The following is a 25,024-nucleotide window of genomic DNA, read 5'->3' as shown; positions in this document are numbered from 1 at the left end:
AATGAAAGTAACCATTCATAGGAAGGCAAAGATTATCTTATTATTATGGACCTTTGAGATGTGACCTGTGACCCCTGACCCCGACCCCCGCTTGTTTGGTTTTTATCTCAGGCATAGGCAAACTCGGCCCTCCAGATGTTCTGGGACTACAACTCCCATCACCCCTAGCTAACAGGATGAGTGGTCAGGGATGATGGGAATTGCAGTCCCAAAACATCTGGAGGGCCAAGTTTTCCTATGCCTGTTTTATCTGATCTGTGGGTTTTTTCCGCTCTTGGGGTGTTTTATTTCTACATTGTAAAATGCTTTATTCTGCTTTTATCTATGTCAAGAGGTTGCAGGCTAAAAGGTGGGAATTGCTTTTTTTAAAAAAAGAAATATATATATAAATATGAGACGTCCAGCACATCAGAGTATTATTTTTTTTAAAAAAAAACCTCTGCTCCCTTAAGTGGTTAGCACTCTCTATAGAGAACTAGTTTACTTTTTCTGAAGAAGAAAAGGCTTTTTGAGATCCCAAATGTTCACGCAGAATGTTTATTCTGTTAGCCTAATTAATCCCATTTTTGCATATGTGTGATTAATGGTCCCCACTGGCATCAGTAGGGGAAGCAAAGTAGAACCCTACTGGGACAAATATTGGTGCTGATACCTATACATTAGCACTTCAAGCGCTGATACACAATAAATCAATTTTGTAGTCCTTTCCGAATCATAGATCAGCAAAAGCAGCTGTGTTTTGTTTTTTATTGCTTTTTTATTTGGGGCACACACAAGGGGAAGGGGAAAAAACAACTCTCCAGTTGTACTTAAGTATGTGCTCACATATGTGAAGAAGAGGCTACTGCAATCATTTGGCAACTGTGCTTTGCAGAGCTTCATATTGCTAACCTGTTTGCAACATTAGGATCTATTTCCCTTCCAGTTTGGTCCAGTCCTGGCTTTCTATGCAAACCTTAGAATGAGATGATAAAATCCCCTAGGTGGAATATACCACTTCAGACTATGGTGGGTGCTACGGGTACGAATATAACAAGCAGTGCAGTTCAGTGGGAACTCCTCATGTAGGAACTCCTTTGAAGTGAACACTACACAAGAGAATAACCATTCATTTCACAAATGTTTGTGCAGGGAAACTTCTATGTATATCAGGGAGTGCTGTGATCCAATGTTAGTGCTTTTTGGAGCTTTGTATGGTGTTACGTTATTGCTACAAAATACTTTTCTGGCAGTGAGGATCCTGCTGAGAGCTGAGTAACCAACAGGCAGTGAGAATCTGTTCTCAAGTATTATGGTAAGCAGTCTTGCTGACTTGAAATTGACATCAACTCTAGTCCAAATAAGGCCTCCATTTTGGAATCTGAGCAGACCCCTCTGCTTCGATTTTTTTTTTGCATATCCTTACCTGTTTTCCTCATAATGCAACAAAACACAAAACAAAAGTTTTCAGGCAGAAGGAAGCTGTCTTGCTACCTGAAGTACTATGAAAGGGGATTCTTAGGACTAACTCTGAAACCATACACATAAACAGTGTACCTGGGCACATCCCATGCTGTGAAAAAATGGTGGTGGTGGGATTTAACCATTTATTTACCTCAGATTACCCCCAAAAGATGGAACATTGTAAATAAATAAAAGAGGGGGAAACTGTTCCTTGAGATACTTTGGACCTCCAAGCCGTTATTACTCAGCTTTTAATGAGTTGCAGTACCCACATTTCCTAGCCTTTTGCCTCTTCAGAATTTGTTGTCAATGAGAGAGCTAAAACCGTAAGGCCAGCCATGATTATTCAAGGAGGATTGCAGCAATAGAGAGGTGAGCAGGGGAGAGGGAAATGGTGATAAGAATAAGAAACAGAAGAAGTAGTTTCTTGAATTTCTAGAAATAGGAAAGGAGACTCGTGGCACATTCTCAAGTGACTTCTCATTTCACTTTCCTCCTACTCATGCTTAGGCAGAACGCCTGAGGAACTTGAGAAAAGCTAAAAGTATAATTAATGAGGATATTTTTCCACATTTATATGATGGCTCCACTCACATATTTATTTATGTATTCATTTTGAACATTTGTTGACCACCCATTCAACAAGGTCTGAGTCTCTCACCCAGAGTTTAAACAGCATTGGAACCTGGTTATATTGAAAAGATGTACCGGTACTAAAGTTCCTGGGTCTCTTTCTTCTGCAGCTTCACCAAATGAGCAAAAACTCCCACATAGTGATTGCAGCTTTCCTGATAATTCAATCTGGCACTGCTGTTGTTGCATTTCAAATCACGAAACCAGAGACCTCAGCCCTTGAAGCAATCTTTCACACATTTCCACTAGACTTACCCTCCCTCACCGCCCGTCCCAAAAAATAGCAAGCAGTCAAGCTCCCAAGAATGGTGCCTGGGTGTCTCAAAAGCTGCTTATACACTGCACATTTGTAGACAGTATGACTGCAAAAAAACAAAGCGGGGCTGGGGGCTTGCTTATTTCAACACTTTCATCTCTAAATATCTAAGTTAACACACCAACCCGGGTATCTTTATAAATTACTTGAACACAGCATGAAATACTATTAAAGGCATAGATTCCAGACCATAAATCAGAAATTGCCTGCTTGTTAGTCATAACTGTAGAAAGTACCGTATATTTTTTATAAGGAATGCAATTAAAGACAGAAACATATGTCAAAAATTACCAGAGATTTTACTATGAAGCCTATCAACTGTCTTGTGTCTCCATCGGGATATGTTTACTTAAGAAGAAGTCAGCAAGTTTTGTTTTGGTCTGCTCCGCCCCCCCAATATGTCCCCTATTGTAAAAATACAAGCTTGGAATAGTTTTTGGGTGTTTTTTTTTAAAAGCCAGGTTGTTATTGCTGATGCCTGGGGAAAGATTCTGTACTATGCACAGAATACATGTACCCCTTGGTTTACAGTGTGTCTTTTCTATGTTGCAAATTTCAAATCAATCTGATATGTGACTTGAGCAGTTTGGATGAGGATGTGGCTACGACTACATAGCAGTCCTTAGGCAAAGGAAACAATGGATGGGGGCAGTGATGAAATCTGTTGTGGTGAACAATGCACCAGGGCTACAATCCTACAGAGATTATAATCCTATAATTTTAATCGACTAACAGCTCTGTCAGAAATAATCAGAACACACACACACACACACACACACACACACACACACAAGATGTGGTGAGTGAGGGAAAACTGAAAGGCTTATATCTTTTAATCTTCACCATCACCATAATCAAAAAGTCATTTCAATAAACAATTTCGCGTAACAAACCTATTCCAACAAGTCTGTTCTGTTCTGAGTGAACCATTTCCTAGTTATAACCAGCAATCATCACCATGCATCATCTGCATAGGATTAAAAATACTGAACCAGCCCTTTCGACCATCACTACTGATATCATTGTTCCCCATGAAAGGGTTCTTTTTGTCCTGTATTTCTTACAGTTGTCTGTATTTTGCTTCCCTCCTTTTGCAGGTTTTTTGGGGGGGCAGGGGGGGTGAAGGAGGGGCGGTAGGCTTTATCTGGACTTCAGTTCCTTCGTTCCTGCTTGCGAAATCTATGCTTCTTTAAAGGAACCATGAAATTATGCAAAGCTTTCCCCCTCAGGTCCTCCCCCATTTCCCTCCTGCAGACAAACCCTCTCACACGCCTAATGAGGGTAGCCAGTGAAACTCAGCAGCTGCCTTCACTCACCCCAGATAAGCTCATAATGAGAGGCGCTGACTTCTTGGAACATTGGTCTTCCATTGTGTGGGGAGAGCCCTGCTGCAGGCGAATTCCCTCATGACGCAAGTGCCAGAGACTGCTGGCAAACATCGCCTGAGTAATATTTCACATGAGGAAATTTGTGTGAGAGAGAAAGAGAAAGTGGACACTTGTAGATGCCCACAAACACTGCCAAGCTGGGGGGGGGGAATATTAGTGGAAATAATTGGAATTGTACAATAGTCCTATTCCCCTGCCCCAAGGAACTTCAAACATGGCAAGTGTCGTAATGACATAATGATCCACATAATGCAAAACAGAGTTGACAGATTCGAAAAGTTTCACACACAGGCTCTCCACAGACATGTTTGCGAAATTGGTGGGAGAAATTTGCTACCTAGTTCCCTAAATTGGCCGTTAACTAAGATGATGTAAAACGACATTATAATCTTAATTATATGTTTATTATTCTTTCTGTGGACATTGTATTAAATGTTTTAATTAAAAAAGAATTATGGATATAGTAAAATATTTTAATCCACCGTGTTAGAGATAGTGAGTTAAGTAAAAAAAATCTTAGTACCATTAAAGCCAAGACCACAGGAAGCAGCCTCATAGCAGGTGAGGTTACATGTCCATCTTAACCCACTATTATCTACACTTGGTTTCCCTACCTCTTGCTTAATCTCCATATATACAACTACCATCGGCTCCACCAGCATAGCTAAAGAGCTGGTGGGAGTTGAAGTCTAAAACATCTGGAAAGAAGCTGGTTGGGGAAATCTATTGGCCCATGGGTCAATCAGGGTGTAAGAACAAGACGCTGGATTGCAGAGAGCTAAGGACTGTAGTGTTCTAGCAACTGGTTGCTTTCGTAGCCTAGTCACCTGGACCCTACTTGGCTGGACCTGTCTGCAACTTCTTAGGCCAGCCTTCTTCGGGGCCTTAAGCTGCAGATTCTGGGTGCACACATAGAGTGGTGCAGGGTGGGATGCCGGTGTCAAGGGTGGAGCAAGTATTGTGCCCCCTGCTGGACTGGGCAGCTGGGGTGGAAGCACGGGGAGGTATGAAGCCCTCACGGAACGAAGGGCGATCCAGCCCAACTTCATCGGCCAGACCGGGGTGTGTGTGCACACAGGCGTCCCTTTGCTAGCTACATGGAAAAGGAGGCACCTCCCCAGCCCCGAAGACCCGGACAGGGCACAGCTTGCTTCGCTGCAGCTCCAAAGGGCGGTAGGAGCTCAGCCACATGGAGTGTGTGTCGTGGGGGCACCTGGTTATGCCTCTTTCAGAATTGGGCACTGCCTCTCTGGCCCCTCCACATGCTATGCCACCGGCACACACAAGTTCCCTTTGCCCCTCTACTTTCCCTGTGATTTTTCCTCCCTATGCACATCAGCCCCAACCTTCCAGGGGGGAGGGGGGGTCTGCAAGGAGCTTTTACTGACATTTGCTTGAACATGAGTAGAACCAACCACACAGTCAGGGACCTTGATCAAACAGAGGGTTCTGCTTGCATTCAAGCTAGCATGTCTACATGACTACTGCGTACCTTTTCCCCATTCAGCAGGAAAAGCTCAGAGATTGACTGGGTTGGGCTGGGGGTTGGGGGCAGGGCTTTTTGTGCACACCCCTGCACTCATCCTCCTATTTAAATATAATGGCAGCAGCCACAGTGAAGGCAGATCAGTATCAGCCTCCTTTCCCTGTGTATTCATAGCTAATATGTCCGATGATTCAGAAATGTCTCGCTTTATCCGCCTCTGCCTCCATAATTCTGCCCTTAGGCAGTGCCACTTTTTCAGAGCCTATAGGAGCAGCCTGGCTCCTTCCCATTTGGCAAGTTAGTGTTGAGCTGGAAGGTAAGTCTTTTGATTTCTAAAGAACCCCAAGGAGCCATTGGTGAGAGAGAGGGTGAGGGTGAAGACCTTGGGCAGGTCAGCAGATATTTTCTCATAGATGGGTTATCATTTGTACATCTGTTGGAAAAACCATATCAGTCACATGGTCACTAACAGCTGTTGCATCAGACTTATAATGAACCACTATATACAGAGTGCGTGCATTTGTGTGTGTGCTGGTGGTGGGGAGGACATTGGAACAGATGATTGAAAGTGATTGTGCCGGATTCCTCGATGGGCAACAGCAAACAGATTCCAGTTTCAGTAAGGGAGAACTTTACTAAGCCTTGGGGGGGGGTGGCTCATGTGTAAAGGGCTTTGTTATGAACTTCAGAAGCCACACAAAATGGAACAGTGGTCTGAACACAAAGCAGACTGCGCATAAGAAAAGTCCTTTATCTTATGCCATGCTGATGCATAGTGCTGAGTCTAAATAGATAAGATGGTAAAATGTGCAGTACAGGATTGTGTGATGAAACTACCCGTTGGAGGTAGTGATGAATAATGTAACCAGTAAAATAACAGAAGTCCAGTGTTCAAAGTGTTTGTGTGAAGGGGGCACAGTGTGCAAGACCCAATCCCAAACCACAGGGTTTCTTACACTGAGGAGGTAGGGAACTTCTAACCATGTTCTAACCCCCACAGGAATGTGCAGTGAATTTAGCGTGCCCATCCACACATACTTAAAAGCTTCCTTTTCAGAGCTTGTTGCCCATCACAGAATGGCTTGGGAGAGACACGTGGGCTGGAGCTGCTGGGTAGAGGGCTGGTGTGTGTGTGTGTGTGTGCGTACACACACACACACACACACACACACACACACACACACTTCTCTCCTTACACACTTGCCCCCCAGCTGTTGCTTGAACACCCAAACAGGGCTTCTGCTAGGTCTTAAGAGGGAATGTTTCATTACACCAACACCATAGCTAGTTATTATTAAAGCAATAACATATAAAATGAACGCAGCACCCAAAATATTAGTCTGACTTGGTTTTCCTTTGCCCTTAAGCACACACATGCAAAAGCAAGGTCTATTTGTTTTAGTGATAGAATTATGTAATTTTGGGCAGTGGAAAAGGGGGGGGCTAAATGCAGGTGCACCTCATCACTCATATAACTGAGAAATTAATCTTGGGTGCAGAAGGTAAATGGCCTATGCAACACCCCCCCCCATCTTTGTCAATGCTACTCTGTGTCAAGAGCACTGGCAACTTATGGCAGGCTTCCCAAGACTGGTCCTGTGTCAAGCAAAGAGTGCCAAGGCTGCTTGCAATGTGCTTCTCTCTCTCTCTCTCTCTCTCTCTCTCTCTCTGTGTGTGTGTGTGTGTGTGTGTGTGTGTGTGTGGGAGGGCAAGCAAACAACTAGATTTCAGTAAGGCTTTTGACTATGTATTCTTTTGACATGGTATTCTTGTGGAGAAGCTGGCAACATGTGGACCGGGTGAGATAACAAACTGTCAGGTGGATTTGAAGCTGGTTGACTGACCAAACCCAGAGTGCTCACAAATGGTTGGATGCTCATCCAATTTGAAAGATGACACCAAACTGGGAGGGGTAGCCAAGGCTGCCGAAGACAGAATCAGGGTTCAGAAAAACCTCAACAGATTGGAGAACTGGGCCAAAACTAATGGCACTTTATGGGAAGGAATTGGTTAGTTCAGATAAATGTTGGAGATGTTGTGCTGAAAGTGCCTCTTTGAGGCATTGGATGTGGAAATGCCCTCTAGTGTTTTCTCTCTGGTCAGAGATTACTGCAGATGCCAACTTTGATAGAAATCCTTTGCAATTGTGGATGTTCGCACACTCTTAAATTATATCTCTGTGGTGTGGGGACTAACAGAGGTACAACAAAAATGGATTCCGGGAAACCCTGATGGTAACTCACACTGTAAGGTTGGAAGGGCAAACATTCGCTCTCTTTCACTTAGGGGTTTCAAGATCTCACTACCCTTTCTGTGAATGCATGACTTATCATTGCTTAGTTTTGTTGAGACACCTATTTGGACTGCCTGAATTAATTGTATACATTTAAAACAAGACTGGTGGGATTTTGTTACTGTTAAAGTCAGTGGTTTGTTGTTGTGGTTAAAATTATTATTCTTATTTATTCATTAAAATAAAGACATACCAATGGAGAGAGTGAAATTACTATATGTCAACTGGTCCAAGCAAGCATTTGTGCACAAATTCATTACTTAAAACTACCAGCTTTGCACTTGTGATGGCAAAACCTTATATAAGTTTCTGCTGAAATGAGGCTGTACAAACATACAGTTGGCAGCAATGTCTGTTGTTTAATCTGGCATGCCCACTTCCCCCCAAAGACGTCCAGAAGGCTAACAGATGAACACCTGCATAGACAGAGTTTCTTTTTCCTTTTCCTTTTTTTTTTGGCCCAGCTCAAACTATATCCTGTTCTTATGTTTCTGTTTTTATTTAGCCCAGGTTCCTTTTTAAAAAAAAGCATTTCCTGCCTGTGTGGTCTTTATCCTGAAACCACTTGCAACAGACCTTAATTTGCACTGGATTATTTCAAAGCCTGAGATCATTGCACTTCTCTTTGTTGCATTCTTCTTTCTGGGTGGAAAAGTATTGCGTTGCAGCACATGGGTACCAGTGTAGTATATATATATATATATATATATATATATATATATATATATATATATATATATATATATATATAATATCCACCTTCCTGTTTGCTTTACTTTTTGTAATATGGTTTTAATTTCAGTTTTGGTTCATTACAACTGTTTACCTTGGATTTGTTGGCATTTGATTTTCTATTTGAGCACAGAAGTGCCTGTTTTGACAGAACGAATCCCATCCCATGATTCACACATTGCACAGTTGCAAATCTAGGTTTTCCATGGAAAATACACTGATCACAGCTCCCTGAAGGCTATACTTGCGATACTTGTTGCATTTGCGCTTAACGTTTTAAGGTGTGGGCTGTACAGCACAATCCTGTGCATGTTTATTCAGATGGAAATAGGCCCCTGGGCTGGCATTTGAATCTGGGAATTGGCATGGGTCACCATCCTGCTCCACCACGCCAGACACCTGATGGCTAGTTTAGAGGGCACAGATCAGGCCACATGGCACACACAGTTCCTTCTTCCAGCATCTCATCACTGCTCTCTGTCCCTTAGAATCTGTTCACCAAGGCAGCTGCCCTACCCTGCCTAAAGTTAGAGCCAGCCCTGTGGGCATTCAAAGAATTCCAAAGGCTGAAATTGCCTTCCTGTGCAGCTGAATTGGAGATTAAAGGACTGAAGGATCACCACTCTCTGTCCTGCTGCCTAAAGTCACCCTTTACAGGAGTGATGGACTGCTCATGAATTATCTCCAAACTCATTTAAATACTATGTGATTAAATTGTAGGGTGGGACAGTCTACTGCCCGTCATTCTCCTGTAGGTGACCTGCTGCAGCCCTGAATGTGTGGGGTCCTAGAAGACATTGTAGGAAAGAGGTGTTGGGGGCAACAATGATGGAATGGCTTGGGATTAAGTCAGGGGCTGAGGGGCTCCGTTGAGACCCAAAGGAGCAAGGCAGGGGTAGGGAACCTGTGGCCCTCCAGAAGTTGTTAGCCTTTTTGGCTAGGGCTACCAGGAGTTGGAGTCCAGAAACACCTCAAGGGTCACAGGGTCCCCATTCCTGTTATTGTCAGGACTTCAAAGCACAGCACAGGGCAGCACCGTTGTGTCCTTTGCTGGTGCCCGGGGTACAGAGGGTAAACAAAACCCACTGCATTGCCCAACCCTTATTGCTGCTGCCGCCAGGTGAGTGCAGGGCACAGAGGATTCACGGGGCCATGCTGCCCTGCCAGCCCATGCAGTGGGGAGCCCGACTGGCTGATGCAGCACTTGGCAGGTGCAAACCCCACCCCCACCCCAAGGCTGGAAGTGGCAGCAACTTGGCCAGGCCAGGCCAGGCTTGGCACAGGGCTTTCTAAGGGGCATTCTCACCCGATTTAGAGCCTCATACTGGAGCTCAGTTGGTTAGTGCATGGTGCTGGTAATGCCAAGGTTGCAGGTTTGATCCCCGTATGGGACACCTGCATATTCCTGCATTGCAGGGGGTTGGACTAGATGATCCTTAGGGTCCCTTCCAACTGTTCTGCACATTCCCTTACAAAGGCAAGCACTGTGCAAGTCTTTGCAAAGCCCATACAAATACAGTATCTGAACGGGGAGTGAGTTAACTTCCTACTCTCCTCTCGTGGCCACTAGAATGGTGTCATCCTCAGCAGAGATGCAGCTAAAAGCTTTCCTTGTCTTATCCTCCATCTTACATTTATGAAGTCAGAGGAAGCAATGACCACAAACTGAAATTCAAGGCCCTGGCAGAAGGCTCCGTTTAATGTACATATAGATGCACCGGTATTGTTTTGTCATGAAGGAAATATGATGCATATTGAGGAGGCACTGGACTTGGAGGGGGGTTAACACCCCCTCCACTATTTTTTTTTTAAAAAAACCAAGTTGCAGACCTCTGCAAAAGGATTGGGAGTCTCATTATGGAAATACTTTGATTCTTGGCAAATTGGTCTTAGGGAGTTCTTCCGGACTTGGCCAGACAGTAGTCAAGATGGGTCTTGATCAGACAGTAGCAGAAGCACACACAAAACAGCCGTGATCATGCACAGGTTAAAGTTAGGTGTGAGTCCCTCATCCAGATAGTACCCACTGAGCTTGAAAACAGGGTGAAACTCTATTTTTGTCCTTTAAACCAAGGATGGAGAAGCTGAGGCCATTCAGTTGTTGTTTAACTAAAAACCCCATCATCTCTGACTTTTGGCCATGCCGGCTAATGGGAGCTGAAGAAGACCTCAATTTGTCCACACCCATGTTAAGCAAAGCCCCTGCAAATGTTTAGTGGCACCATAAAAGTCCTCCCTGGCTTACAGTGCAATCTAACCATGTCTACTCAGAAGTATGTCCTATTGAATTCAATGGGATTTACTCCCAGGTAAGTGGGGCTAGGGTGCAACTTCAATCTCACTGTCAGTTGCACTAATGGCTGTGATTTAAGAACCACTGGTTTCATCCTTCTTGCCATATTATTTTACTTATTTAGAAAAAAAAATCCCTAAGTGCCATGCACAATAAAATTTTCTATAAAACACAGCTGAAATCTACAGCACTGTTAAGACATGAGAATAATAGAAACAGATAAAATCAGTAAAACTTTTAAGACAAACATAGGCTAGATTCTATGCTAGGGTAGGTTTGCAGAAACAAAAGTTTCCAGCAGACGTTTACTGCCACAGCCTCCTAAGTATTTGTCTCAAAGCACTTCTTGTTTTAAAGATGAACTTCTATTTGAAATGTTTTAGCACAGCCTAGTGGACAAACAATGTAGTTGTACCTTTGGGCACCTGAAACAGACGGACAGCTGTCCCTCTTAATATTTTTTTTAATTACCTCCCCACCTGGTGTAAAACAATTCCCCACCTTTCCTTCATCTACTGCTTGACCCTAATTCTGCTCCTGCCTAATTACCATTAGAATATTTGATGCCTTGCTATTTTCCCAGGTTTTAGACTATCTACATACCCAAGGAAAATTACCATGAAGTAATTATTAGACAAGCTGTGACATTTGGTGTCCTACCTCTTCTTAGCCCTTAGCCCTCTTTTTAGCACTGGATGGAGGTCAGGGCTAGTGAAGATGTTTTCCAGGTAGGGGAACCCAAGTTGACACCAATTTTTCCCTAAGCTTTATTTTATTTTATTTATTATTTATTTATTCAACTTATACACCACCCTGTACCCGGAGGCCTACATTTATATTTTACTTTCTGATCATGGCAAATATCAAGAACATTAAGGGAAGCATAATAATAATAATAATAATTGCAATCTGACTTGCGAAAGTGTGCTGGAGTAATGCGCACCGTCTGCAGAAGTAGGCTGCAAAATGTAGCCTTGTGTCTGCAGTGATTTAGGTTTAGATACAAGGGACACAGGTGGCGCTGTGGTCTAAACCACTGAGCCTCTTGGCCTTGCCGATCAGCGGTTCGAATCCCTGTGACTGAGTGATCTTCCGTTGCTCTGTCCCAGATCCCGCCAACCAAGAAGTTTGAAAGCATGCAAGTGCGAGTAGATAAATAGATACTGCTGCAGCGAGAAGGTAAATGGCATTTCCGTGAGCTCTGGTTTTCGTCACGGTGTTCCGTTGTGTCAGATGTGGTTTAGTCATGCTGGCCACATGACCCGGAAAGCTGTCTCCGGACAAATGCCAGCTCTCTTGGCCTGAAAGCAAGATGAACGCCGCTCATACTATTCGCTTTCCTCAGTGACAGAGCCCAAATACGAATTGTACAGCCCACACTACAACTTTTTGTAAGTTGCTTTGAGTGACTAATAAATGCTAATAACCCTGTAACAGCTATGTAGTTTGGCCCTGAAAACCATACATTTTGTGTTGCAGAAGACATCAATTTAGGATGGCCTGTTAAAAAAAAAAAAATCCAATCCACCTTGTTTATTGCAATGATACCAAACCTTTTCTATGCCTCAGAATAATTTCTGAGGGGTTATTTTTATCAGATATATTATTTTTATTTCAAAGTAGAAATAGAAATAAAACATATAAAACTTATTTTCATATAAAATTTGCATAATTTCAGAAAGAATAGCATATACAAGAATAAAAAGAAAACATATTTTAAGAAAAGCTTCATTCAAGCCAGAGAAAACTCTGTGTGTGTGTGTGTGTGTTTGTAATGTTTCAGGTGTGATAACATGTGGAAACCAAGTAAACTGACTGATGTCCATCTAGCAAATTGCAAAACATTCAACGTTCATAACTTACAAGCGACCTTTTTGCACATCCTAAGGGGAACAGTCAGTTGGATATCTATGAACACAGTGCCATCCTGAGGCTGGTTGGAGAAATGCAAGTCTTTAAAAAATAGCAGGATCTTGAAACAGTACGGTTACTTGAGTACAGTGGTACCTCTGGTTAAGAACTTAATTCGTTCCGGAGGTCCGTTCTTAACCTGAAACTGTTCTTAACCTGAGGTACCACTTTAGCTAAAGGGGCCTCCCACTGCCGCTGCGTGATTTCTCTTCTCATCCTGAAGCAAAGTTATTAACCCAAGGTACTATTTGACAGTAAGAGCTGTTCAGCAGTGGAATTTGCTGCCAAGGAGTGTGGTGGAGTCTTCTTCTTTGGAGGTCTTTAAGCAGAGGCTTGACAGGCATATGTCAAGAATGCTTTGATGGTGTTTTCTGCTTGGCAGGGGGTTGGACTGGATGGCCCTTGTGGTCTCTCCCAACTCTATGATTCTATGATTCTGGGTTAGCGGAGTCTGTAACCTGAAGCGTTTGTAACCTGAAGTGTTTGTAACCCGAGGTACCACTGTATCAGGAAATGCTCCATGTCTACAATGGGCATTGTGTTGTGTATGCATTGTATTTGCACCAATGCTACCATCTGCTCACCAGCGGGCATATTCCCCAAACAGTATATAATTTACGCCTTCATCAGCCCCAGCTGTTACATGTCTCTCCTGTATGGGTCTCTACAACCTTCCAACAGTTTAAGTTCACCCCCAAAGGTGCCTTCAATTCCATTGTCTCCAAAGAGAGACAGATACCAACAAAGAACAAGTACCTAGGGGTGCCCAGTGTAATTTTCTAAACCTACCCCCCTCCCCCCATACACACTTTGATCTTCACTTTCATCTGCTATATCACAACCTTGTATTAAGAGTGTCTTTAAACTAGAAGTGTTGCACTTTGCTTTGCATATCTGCCTGTACATTTAAATCTGTAGTTGCATATGACTGGTGATACGTATCTAAACTGTACTAGCGATTTTCTCTTATGTTAAAACAAACAAAAACAAGTTAAGATTTCCTTTCCTCTTTCAGTGCTATGTAAAATACCAACTTGTAAAAAAAAGGGGGGAGAGCTTGATACTATACAATTAAAAAAAAAAACCACCACACACACCAAAGAATACAAATATCACCAAAGGACTAAAAATGGCAACTCTACACACAAACACACATGCACAATTCACAGGATGCTGAAGCTATCTACAAGTTTCAAGTGACCTATTGCGTACCTTTGCGGGGAAACAATCTTTTCAGGAGTTCATTAAAAAAAACTTTCTCTAAAGAAAACAAGAGTTTGGGATTGTGTGAGTGAGAGAACATTCCCCCAACATTTGCTGCTGAATGAACCATCTGTGGGATGCACAGAAGCCTTGAAGTGGGAAGGGAAGATTAAGCTTTTAGGCTATTTCAGTTAAAATTGGGTTTGTGGGTCCATTGGAAGAATTTTCTGCTTCCCTCGATCCATCCTTGGCTTTAGATTCTTCGTGCTTTTCTGCATTATTCCCACTTGTCTGGACTGGAAGGCAGAGATCAACAATAACCCCTTCTTCCTTTACATCATTTGGAATATTCACTTTGTGTTCTTGGTTTTTTTGCAGTTGTCCATTCTGGGCAGGATACACGCTGGCAATAGCATCATACAAAAACTGATAATCCTCCTAAAAAGGAAGGAATTCAAAGAAGAAAAAGAGAAAGCAGAATGACTATCGGCACAACGGTGTCCTATGCTTTTTCCTCCCTCAAGTGGTTTCCCTGAGCAGGAGAATGAAGGCTGGGAGACAGGCAAAGTGTGGTGGCTAGGCTTGTTAGCCCATCCTCCCCCCCCCCCCCCCCCGCAATCATGCATCAAATTCTGCTGGTCTAAAACAGTGGGTTTTATCAAATGAAACTACAGGGAGCCCAAGTTCCTAGGAAGCTTATCACAAGTTCTTTAAACAATGGCAGATATGCCTCTTTGAAAGACAGCTTGGCTCTCACAACCAACCTTCCCTGCATTAATCTAGCATTGTTTGATCTATAGCAGGCAAGCTCAAAAAGCTCAACAACTTTGGTCAATCCAATGGGTAAATCACTGCCAATTTTTTATATAGTGGCAGTAGATTGCAGTCTCTTAAGAGTTGGACATGCCTGATCTATGGCATTAAAAAATATGAGGTTTCAACATTAAAACAGAGTACTTAATTACTTAAACCGACAGAGCCAGCCTGCATTTTCACTGCACTCGCATTTAATTATTCTATTTTTATTGTTTTAAGCCAAGTTTTGCTAGCCCCCTTAAATCTTTTACTTTAAAAAGTAGGCTATGAATATTTTAATTAATTGATTAAAGAAGGAAAGAAAGAAAAGCTCAATCCACCTGCTGAACTGCAGTGATATCTGTAGTATTATTCCCAAATAACAACTCAGTTTGATTCACTTACAAAGGAGGAAATCATTGCTGGCCGGGCTCGACGGAGAGATTTCACAGTTTGGAAAACATCTATTATGCCTTCAGTCTCTGCACTTTCCAAAAGATTCAGCAAAGCACAGAATACTCCTGTTTGCTGGGCACCATCACTACAAAATGATATTCCAGAAAATCAACAGTGTTAGTCTATAGAAGCAATATAACAGAAAGTTCAGCAATGCTCTGAAATAGTATGATACAAGTGGAACCTGCAGCCAAATATTGAGGACACCATGACCGCCACGACCACCAATTTTCTGCATTTCCATATCAACAATCAGCATTTAGTGGCCACAAAGCTTGCTCAGGCATCATTAGGTTGTTTTGGGGTATCTCCCCAACAAATAGTTATATTTCTGCAAACATTGATCCTCTTGTACTTAGGCTCTTTGGATACATATGCAATGGTACTCAATGGCAGAATATTGGAAATACAAGGAATGGTGATATTTCATACAGAGCAAGAATAGACCATGTACAGTCTCAAGGCTTGCTCTAGCATCTTGCCATGTGTAGTAAATACAAGCCAAAGTACAATGTCAGTAATGTAACTAGGTTGAGTTAGGAAGGGCTGTTACCTGGATGAGATCACATTTTATTTTACTAATTCTTTTCAGGGCAGAGCCTGAAATATGAACATCAAAGGATATAGCCAGTTATTGAAATAATGGTAAATTATGGATTTCATTTTGCAGCATGGAATAACTAAATACATTTTCACGATGAGAAATGAAAATCAATTGTCTCAAAGGTCTAGTATGGCCAAAACAGAGTGTTACTGTTGCATCTTCTTACTGGCTGAATCTGTAGCCTAACACAGCACAGCAGATTCTGGCATTTTCCAATGACATTTGGGATGTCAAAAAGCCCTTCACTGAGCTAAAAGTGGCATTCTTTTTCTAGTGGGGAGGGTGAGGGGGGAAAGAAAAATCTCAGAATTTTTCTACATTCTGAGAAATTTCTGCTCAGCTTAGTTTATGTAACCAGTGAGAACTGCAACATCAGCCTTAAAAGATCTACACTCAATCCTTTTTAAGGAAAAAAATGAGGTTCTGGTACTCATATCTTGATAACAGCGCCGTGGGCGCCAGTACAAAATGGCTGCCTTGAGAAACAACAAAAAAAGATGATGGTACTCTATGCCAGTGAATGCCATCACAATAAACCCACTGCCCATTCTTATTCTTGCCTTATGAGAGATGCAGGGGGCAGGGCACAGAGAATTATAATCTTTCATGTGTAACCACAAGGTATGAAAATGTACAGTGTGACCCAGCCCAAACCAAAGACGAGAGTTCTGGACTCATTATAGACAAATCAAACTGAATTCCATACCATATATAGAATGTTGAGAGAAATTGGAGAGAGAGAAAATGGAAATCAAGCCTCAAAGCATGTTGCAATATCTCTAATGTTTACACCTACCAGCAGTGAACAACAAGCGGAACATTGCTGCTCCGCATATTTGCTTCAGCTATTACATCTGGTGGTGGAAGCTTCTGTTTAAGTTCCTGGATCATGGTGACTAAGCTTTTGGGGTTCTCTGGTAGAACAAAGGTTTTCCATTTATGGTACTGGTACTGAAACACTTTTCGGGTTTCTTTCCTCTACAAGAAACAGATAAAAGGGGAGGTTTTTCAAAAGATGACAAAACAAAATCCAGAGGGAATGGAAGTCATTTGGCTGAGAACCATTTAGAGAATGAAATTAATTGCACTCCTGTGCAGAAAGATATCTGGGGATTTGTTCCTGAGATATTCAGCTAACCCACCATTCTCCCCTTAAGAAGACTGATAAGCAAGAGGCCTCAAAAGATTTCATAGATCACCCAAAACCTATGGTTATAGTTGGATTCTGGGGAACTGCCATCTAAGGGGGTGACTTTTAATTCCATAGTTACATGGCCAGGTTTATTACATTAAAAAATTACCCTGCTGTTCCTTATCTTAAGGTAGACCTATGCACAGATGGCCCCCTCCGAATCCTATTTGTGGGCAGAGAAATTGTGGGGCACGAGGTTCACCATTAGCAGTGGTAGTTGCAAAGTTTATTTCTCACACATACCCTTTTTTCTTTTCTTTTTTGCTGCTGGTACCACCAGCAGCAACAGTAGCCTAGTTCCCATTTTGCTTCCTATACAATGTCCCAGACATAGTGTCATTCTGGGGCATAAAGAAAAACGGTGGGAAATATCTGAAGAAAGCTCTACCAAATGTCTCTCTTTTCTAAAAAAAAAAGAAAGAAAAGAAAAAAGCAAACATCTTTGGGAATTCTACCTGGGGGGCAAATGGCTTCTGAAAACAAATCAGCTATGCTTTAAAGTTGTTATTGCTGTCTATATAACATGGAAGTAGAGAGACTCTCTCTCCAGAAATCTAAAGTCATTGAGAAGGCGAGGTCACTTCTCATAGTCTAGACCATCATTCATTTTCTTCTACAGTATTGTTTTTTACTGTTTCACATAATTAAGTTGAAGAGCAGGTCCCATGTTGCAGACAGCTGTTGAAAGAGTGTCTGAAAATGTTGACTACCAGTTTCAAAACTCTCTAACTTTATCTGTCTCCATTTCATGTGGAACCAATGGAGCATCAGGACATAAAAATGATTCCAGCTGAATCAGGCCAAGGACCAATCAAGTCCAGCTTCCTGTTCTCACAGTGGCCAACCAGATACCTAGAGGAAGCCTGCAGGCAGGACTTCAATAGCAACATCCTTTGTGCGTCCCAGATTGTTTTTGCATTTGGGCATTGCCACTGTGGTGTGGCATCTCACCATACAGAGCAGCTTCCATGTCACAAGAAACAAGGAATGAGAATATGGCTCAGGTCTGCCCCTATTTGGTTATTCCGAAGTCAGAAATATGGATCAGAATGGCATAATTGTATTACAAATGCAGCAGCAGGGCGCACAGAAGAAAGTGGAGGTGCATGACAGCCCCCCTGCCTTTTCGTTTTCTCTCTTTTTTGAAAGTGCAACAAAAAGGGGGAATTGGAAAGAAATCCAGTTCTTGTGAATTTACCTTCACGTGTGTTACATCAAAGGTACGGACAGTGTAACTGGAACAATGGTTGACATCCTTCAGTTCAACTGCAATACCATCATAGGTCCTCTTTTCATCTCCCCAGTACTGTGCAGAGAATTCCTAGAAATTGAAGAAAAGCAAAAAATAAAAATAAAATCACTGGTTCCCAAATTGCAGCACTGTAGCATTGAGCTGGAAAATGTAGGGATGCACTTGGAAAGAAGAAGAAGAAGAAGAAGAAGAAGAAGAAGAAGAAGAAGAAGAAGAAGAAGAAGAAGAAGAAGAAGAAGAAGAAGAAGAAGAGAGTTTGGATTTGATATCCCGCTTTATCACTACCCTAAGGAGTCTCAAAGTGGCCAACATTCTCCTTTCCCTTCCTCCCCCCACCACAAACACTCTGTGAAGTGAGTGAGGCTGAGAGACTTCAGAGAAGTGTGACTAGCCCAAGGTCACCCAGCAGCTGCATGTGGAGGAGTGGAGACGCAAACCCGGTTCACCAGATTACAAGACTACCGCTCTTAACCACCACCCCACACTGGCAGAGTGTCAAATAAATATTCCATTGTTGTTTGTGCCAAAAAGACATGCAAAAGACTTTTGTGACAGTAGTAGAAAAATATGAGTTTTGGTATTTCTTTGGAAGAGACACCATGCCATATTGTAGACTGATAAAGACTAACCTGTGTGTCATCTTTCAGTTCCGTCAGCATAGCGATAACTTTCACTTTTCTTTGATACACCATGTTCCAGAAGTCACCAATGGTTTCTGGGAGTGGTCCTTGGGTTGCTATCATTGCATTTTGAAGCCAGTAGCCCTTTTAAAAAAAAGGAGAGAGAGAAACCTGAAATTGTTGCAGATAAATAGATGGTGGGATGCATGACGCCGCACAGAGATTAATTTCATATCAAGTTAAGGAAGAAACCTAATCTTTTAATTTTCCTCTTTGTAATATAAACCAAATTCAGGGCAACAGCTGAATAGTAATCTGTAGTTCAGTTGGGAGAGATCAGTAGAAAACATTTAAAAACTTACATTTGCTAACTACTGTTCTGCACCTTCATTTGCATATCAGGCATTTAGTCGCCATTAGTTTTGTTTATTTTTTTTAATGGCACCTTGTGGTTTAGTTTTGAAAAAGTAAGTGATAATGCCTTATGATTTTGTGCAGCCGAAATGGAACCTTGGCTATAAAGCTGGCATTAAACATGCAAAACAAAACCCAGGCCTCACCTCTTGGCTGCTACTTATGAGCTGGTTCAGTGTTTAAAATGACTTTACTTGTGGCCAAAATACAATGCTAATAGTTACATCAATGTGACTTAAAACCCATGAGACGGATATGTTATCCAAACATACATACAGTTATGTAGGAAGCGTTGATATATTTGTTGGGCTCCTCACATTCGCTTTCCTCATCAGAATCCTCATCGTTGGAATCGTGCTCAGTCTCTTGGCTGCCCTCCTCTTCGCACTTGAACAGAACTCTGTTATAGTCATCTGCACGGAAAGAAAGCCAGAACAAAGGCTGCCATTTAGATAGTTTCCAATGAGTTAATGTCAACCCTCTGTCTGTCACAGAAACCAAGTGTGTGAAATCTACAGTTATTTCTGCCTCCTCAAATACTCACATGGAAGGACCGCAGAACTCCGATTTTTACTTTTATTTTCATCTCTGTTAGCTGCTCTCTGTGTCTGCCAATTCTTGTATGAAGGCAGTCGCTAAAGGAATTAAATATGGAAGAGATTATTAAGTAGAAATGCCAAATAATCACTCATCATTCTTCTCTCTTTAGTTTTGCTCAGCAATGATCTTCCCAACTTCAGTCTAGGAGGAACAAAATGAAAAGGGCCCACAATAAGCTGTTGAGAGGCAGAGGGATGCATTCAACTAACTTTTACTGAGAGCAATTTACCTGGAATTCAGCTTCCAGTGGAGGTGGGTCACTGGCAGGATCTCGCTTCTTCAGGTAATTGAGGCAGTTGTGTAGTTCTGGGATGTTGACCTCTGTTTCTCCAAACTGGATGTATTCAACCAAAGCTTGATGGATCAAGATGTACTGTGACTAATGTTCCCCAGGATTCCAGATTATGCCAGTTGCAGGATGGTAAAGTTGCAGTTAAAAGAAATGTAGGTACAATTCCATGACTACAACATCATACAGAGCAAATAGAGAGTGAATCCTGACAAGACAGAGGCTCATTAAGTTGATGCCTCTGTAGGCTGGGATGACTTGCTCTAGATAAGGTTGCACTTTCTGCAAGGGCCAAGTGTATACTTTGGGGTAGTCTTGCTCATTTCTCCATTCCTATATTCAGTTCACATTTCGGCACCAGCTTACTGTGAATTTCTTCTATTTATTATTATTATTATTATTATTATTATTATTATTATTTAGATTTCTATACCACCCTTCATCCAAAGATCACAGGGAGGTTTACAATTTAAACAACACACAAAATGACATACCAAAATGACATACAAAAACAATATACACGCACCCCTTTAATCTAGGAAAGGGCAGGGCTGTAGGTGACATTTTTATGCTATTTTCCCTGCTGTTATCTTTACTAATATAGGCACACTATATACATAATTTGGTGTTGGGGGAATTGGGAGAAGTGCAAATTTCAAAGAATAGCATATTGTCTCAGGAAGAGAAAATGTCCTCCCCATCCCTACCTTGAAGATATGCTTCCACATTTGTTTCTGTAGCACTTAGGGAATTGCCACCTTGTGTGGTCATGCCATACAGATGAATGGACAACTCAAGTGAGCTCCATAGCTGCCAGGTTTTCCCTTTTCTCGTGAGGAAGCCTATTCAGCATAAGGGAAAATCCCTTTAAAAAGGGGATAACTTGGCAGCTATGGTGAGCTCTTCAAAGTACCTACCAGTGAGTTGTCCACCAACCAATGAAAAGCAGGGTGCTGCTTACTAGACTCTAATCACAAGAAATCCAGAAAGCAGAGAGACGCACTCCTGCTGGAATAACTGAGAAGGGGTGGGACTGCAATGGACCACTTGCTCCAATCAAGAGGCAAGATTGTCATACGCACAAATATGAAAGGATTTATTATTACCTACTATGGAAGAATGGTTATTGAAATTAATGGATTTGGCAGAGATGGCAAAGTTGTCGCGCTTAATTATATAAAAATCATTGTTGACATTTATTAATGATTGGAAACCCCTTAGGGAATTTTTTGCACCAAAAGGACAATGAACTTGTGATATCTAGGTATGAAGACTGAAAAGAGGTTGGCTTATGGGAAATAGAAGATAGATGTTATTCTGGAGCATCCATTTTTAAGGCTGATAGAAGGAGAAATGGAAGTCTTTTTCTTTTCTTTATTTACTTTCTTTTAGTTTTTACATTTAAAATGCTTGACATTTGATGTTGATTTCTGTATACTGTTTTTCCTTTGTTTTTCAAGCTTTAAGAAAATTAACTTTTTTTAAAAAAAAGAGGCCCACAATATATAGGGAAGGAGATGCTGGCACCTGTCCCAGTGTGAATCCATACCTCTACAAGTAGACCCCCCCCTTTTTTTTTTTACCCTACCAAAATATTTTCTGAATGAATCAATCTTCCTACCGGATGGATCATCAACAGGCTCTAGTAATCACATACAAGAAACAGTGGGTCCTTTGTTTTGGTATCACCTGTAGGCTATTCCAAGGTTACCATAATGAGTTATATAGTCAACAAACAAAGCTCTCACAGCATACCTCCACTTGCACCATGAGGCACCTCTGCCGCCGCAACCTGACAATGTAGCCATAGACATCCACTCTTCCTTCAGCCTCTAGCCCCTCCAGCATCGCATCAATTGCAATATAGGTTCCAGTGCGCCCAACACCAGCACTGACAAGGCGGTAATAGAGAGGAGGAGAGAAAACAATACATTGTGGATAACTGTGGCTGCAATCCTGTGCACGCTTACGTGGGAGTTAGGGCCACTGAACATAAATGGGCCTTTCTTCCCAGCATACTTGCGTTGGAGTTTGCTGTAAGATATGCAGCTTATGGGAAATGCATTCACTTACTAAAGCTATTTGAGGAAAATAAGCAAACACTGACCAAGATCAGATGTGCATCCCTGTAGGTATGGTTAACAGCAGTAAGAATTGGTTACAGGTAGGTAGCCGTGTTGGTCTGGATCGAAGTAAAATAAAAAAATTCCTTCAGTAGCACCTTAAAGACCAACTAAGTTTTTATTTTGGTATGAGCTTTCGTGTGCATGCACACTTCTTCAGATACAGTGAAATGGAAGTTTCCAGGCACTTATGTAGAGAAGGGGTGGGGAGGGGTGGGGATGGGGAGGGGGGATCACTCAGAAGGGTGAATTAAGAATAGCAGTAAGAATTGTGAGGGGCAGGGCAAAATCTGTGTCTGGGTGTGTTTGTGTTTGTTTAGATAGCAGAACTTGCAGAAGTGTACACACGTGATAATGTTCTCCGATTCAGTTTTCTTTGTAACTTCAGATAGGGAAGAGAACTACTGTATATTCCTGTGTATAAGACTACTCTTTAACCCAGGAAAATCTTCTCAAAAGTCAGGGGTTGTCTTATACGCCTGGTCGTATTTCTTATATGGTGAGTATATCCCAAACTCTATATTTTAACTGGAAAAGTTGGGGGTCGTCTTATACGCCCAGTTGTCTTATATGGTACATGGAAATGAGGTTGTAGAATTCCAGAAATGACTTGCATTATTTCAGAGTGAGAATCACATTTTTGAATACTCTCCTATGTATATGAAAGAAAGTTCCCTGCATACAGTTAACTAGCATATCAGGGAGAATGGGTTAGAGCATCCTTCTCTCTGATGTGTATGTGTCTGTTTTATTTACAGGGAGTTTGAGGAGCATTCAGAAATAGTACCCCACAGTGTCCCAGCCCAGACACTGAGGTCCAGCTCCAAGGGTCTTCTGGCGGTTCTCTCACTGTGAGAAGTGCAGTTACAGGGAACCAGGCAGAGGGCCTTCTCAGTAGTGGCGCCCACCCTGTGGAATACCCTCCCATCAGATGTAAAGGAAATAAACAACTATCTGACTTTTAGAAGACATCTGAAGGCAGCCCTGTTTAGGGAAGTTTTTAATATTTGATGTTTTTATGTTGGGAGCGGCCCAGAGTGGCTGGGGAAACCCAGCCAGATGGACGGGGTATAAATAATAAATGGTTGTTGTTGTTGTTGTTGTTTTCATCTAAATACAGGTAGCACAGTCTAGAATTATATCACTTCATTCCACTGCACCTATAGACGCAGCTTCAGTTAAACAGAGAGGCTGAGCTAATTCTTACCTGCAATGGACCACAACAGGGCCACTGAAAAAGTTGCTGAAAGCGTTAACTCTGCGTCGTAGCTTGAGAAGGAGATGGGGATTATCGGGGACCCCATGGTCTGGCCAGCTGGTGAACTGGATGTGGGTCACATCTCTTCCTGTGGTCTTTTCCCTTCTCTGGATGAAAAGGAGTACATGTAAACATTCGCCACTGTCATTTCAATTGCAAATATAAAGAACAAAGAAATGGTGAAAAATGCTCTCCGGCTTCCTTGCGCTTAGCCAGAAATGGAGGGAGAACATGGATGGCCTTCTACACTGGTCTGCCTGAGCAACGCATGTTATGATTAAGCCTCACAAGAGGATTCCTCCAGTGGCATATTTAGACAGCACCATGAGCCGTGTTCCTCCAAACCAAATATCTACTTAGTAGAATAGCAGGCGAAATGTAGTGTTTAAGAGAGCAGGAAGTGAGCCACATCCCACCAGTCATGGTATGCTGTACTTGCCTTACCTCTTGTCAATGGCATCGCTGTGGGTCACTGGAAGGGGAGGGCAAGGTGGTGGTGAGATTAAAAGGCAAAGGTACCCCTGACCGTGGTGAGGGTGGCCTGGTACAAATGCACCAGCAGAGCCAGTCCATAGCTGTCAAGTCTGCCCTTTTCTCGCGAGGAAGCCTATTCAGCATAAGGGAATTTCCTTTTTAAAAAGGGAGAACTTGGCAGCTATGAGCCAGTCTGTTCCTCCAGGTGGCATGTTTGCACCATGCCAACCTCCCTGCTGCCTCACCGTTTCCCCTCTCCTGTCTTGCTGATCCTTGGAAAACCACTATTTGCTTTACTTATTCATCTCTTTTACACAGCTTTTACAAGTATTATTGCAAAGGCAAGATTATGCAAATCTCCGCAAGTGTTGCTGTGCTTACGTTTGTGATATGCAGCTTCTGAATGTTGTAGTCGGGGCACACTTTACTTTCGTTTATCTTCACAACGATGTCTCCGTAAGATGCGGTCTCCTCTTCCATGGATGGCCAGTATTTGGCACATTTGACCTGTAGAAACGCAAGGACCATCAACTGTAACAAGCCCTAACATAGGTTTGCATTTATTCATTTACTTAAAAAATAATAATTGTATTCACTGATTTTCTCCTCCACATTGGAGTTGCTCAAAGTGGTTTACAAATAAAAAAGCAGACATAAAAGTAACCATGATCCAGCCATTAAAACTCAAATGATCAAACTAAAAATGGCATAAAATAAAATAAACCAGTTGGTACTGCAATTCAACCCTTTCTTCTGTAAGACTGAGTAGGAATGGCTCTGATATGTGGTATAGTAGTTAAGAGTGCCAAATTAGGGCCTGGGAGACCAGGGTTCAAATCCCCACTTGGACATGAAGCTTACTGGGTTACCTCAGGAATCAACTCTCAGCCCAGTCCAACCTCACAGGGTTGTTGGGAGAAAAAATGAGGAAGGGGAGAACCATGAATGTTACCCTGAGCTCCTTGGAGAAAAGGTGAGATACAAATGTAACAATTTTTTATAGTCAGATGTAATATTGGCTGCGAGTCCTGGAAGACCTGCTCCCTGCCCTGAATGAATTTTTCCACCTCGCCTTGGAGGGAAAAAGCTGAGGCTTGCTAGGCAGACTCTTGAGCTAGGGTGTTGTTGCTGTTGGTTTTTCTGCATTTTTATTTTAGATCTTTTGGAAATTGTTCAGTTTGGTTTTGTATTTTTTTCCAAAAAGGTTTTATTTATTGTTTACGACAGCTTTTGGTACAATGTAGTTGAG

General features: G+C 42.2%; 1 protein-coding gene across 4 annotated transcripts in view; it reads right to left on the bottom strand.

The window, feature by feature from the left end:
• Window positions 1–9,364: 9,364 nt before the first annotated feature.
• LOC118088513 (receptor-type tyrosine-protein phosphatase C) overlaps window positions 9,365–25,024 on the bottom strand; it is a 78,425-nt gene continuing 62,765 nt past the window's right edge. For 2 of the 4 annotated variants that reach the window (XM_035122245.2, XM_035122246.2), the window contains 11 exons: window positions 24,157–24,282; window positions 23,251–23,408; window positions 21,676–21,811; window positions 19,861–20,010; window positions 19,576–19,666; window positions 19,308–19,444; window positions 18,627–18,761; window positions 17,944–18,066; window positions 16,350–16,531; window positions 14,899–15,034; window positions 12,055–14,136 (listed from right to left, as the gene is read on the bottom strand). In XM_035122245.2, the coding sequence (XP_034978136.1) occupies window positions 13,876–14,136; window positions 14,899–15,034; window positions 16,350–16,531; window positions 17,944–18,066; window positions 18,627–18,761; window positions 19,308–19,444; window positions 19,576–19,666; window positions 19,861–20,010; window positions 21,676–21,811; window positions 23,251–23,408; window positions 24,157–24,282 (1,635 nt within the window). In that variant the 3' untranslated portion in view covers window positions 12,055–13,875. Of the gene's footprint in view, window positions 14,137–14,898; window positions 15,035–16,349; window positions 16,532–17,943; window positions 18,067–18,626; window positions 18,762–19,307; window positions 19,445–19,575; window positions 19,667–19,860; window positions 20,011–21,675; window positions 21,812–23,250; window positions 23,409–24,156; window positions 24,283–25,024 lie in introns of all 4 variants that reach the window. The other 2 variants (XM_060276680.1, XM_035122244.2) reach the window with 2 other exon arrangements.

This window comes from Zootoca vivipara, chromosome 7 (genome assembly GCF_963506605.1).
Source record: "Zootoca vivipara chromosome 7, rZooViv1.1, whole genome shotgun sequence".
NCBI lineage: Eukaryota > Metazoa > Chordata > Lepidosauria > Squamata > Lacertidae > Zootoca > Zootoca vivipara.
Note: the sequence above shows the minus strand (reverse complement) of the source record. Positions and strands in the feature narration are given on the sequence as shown.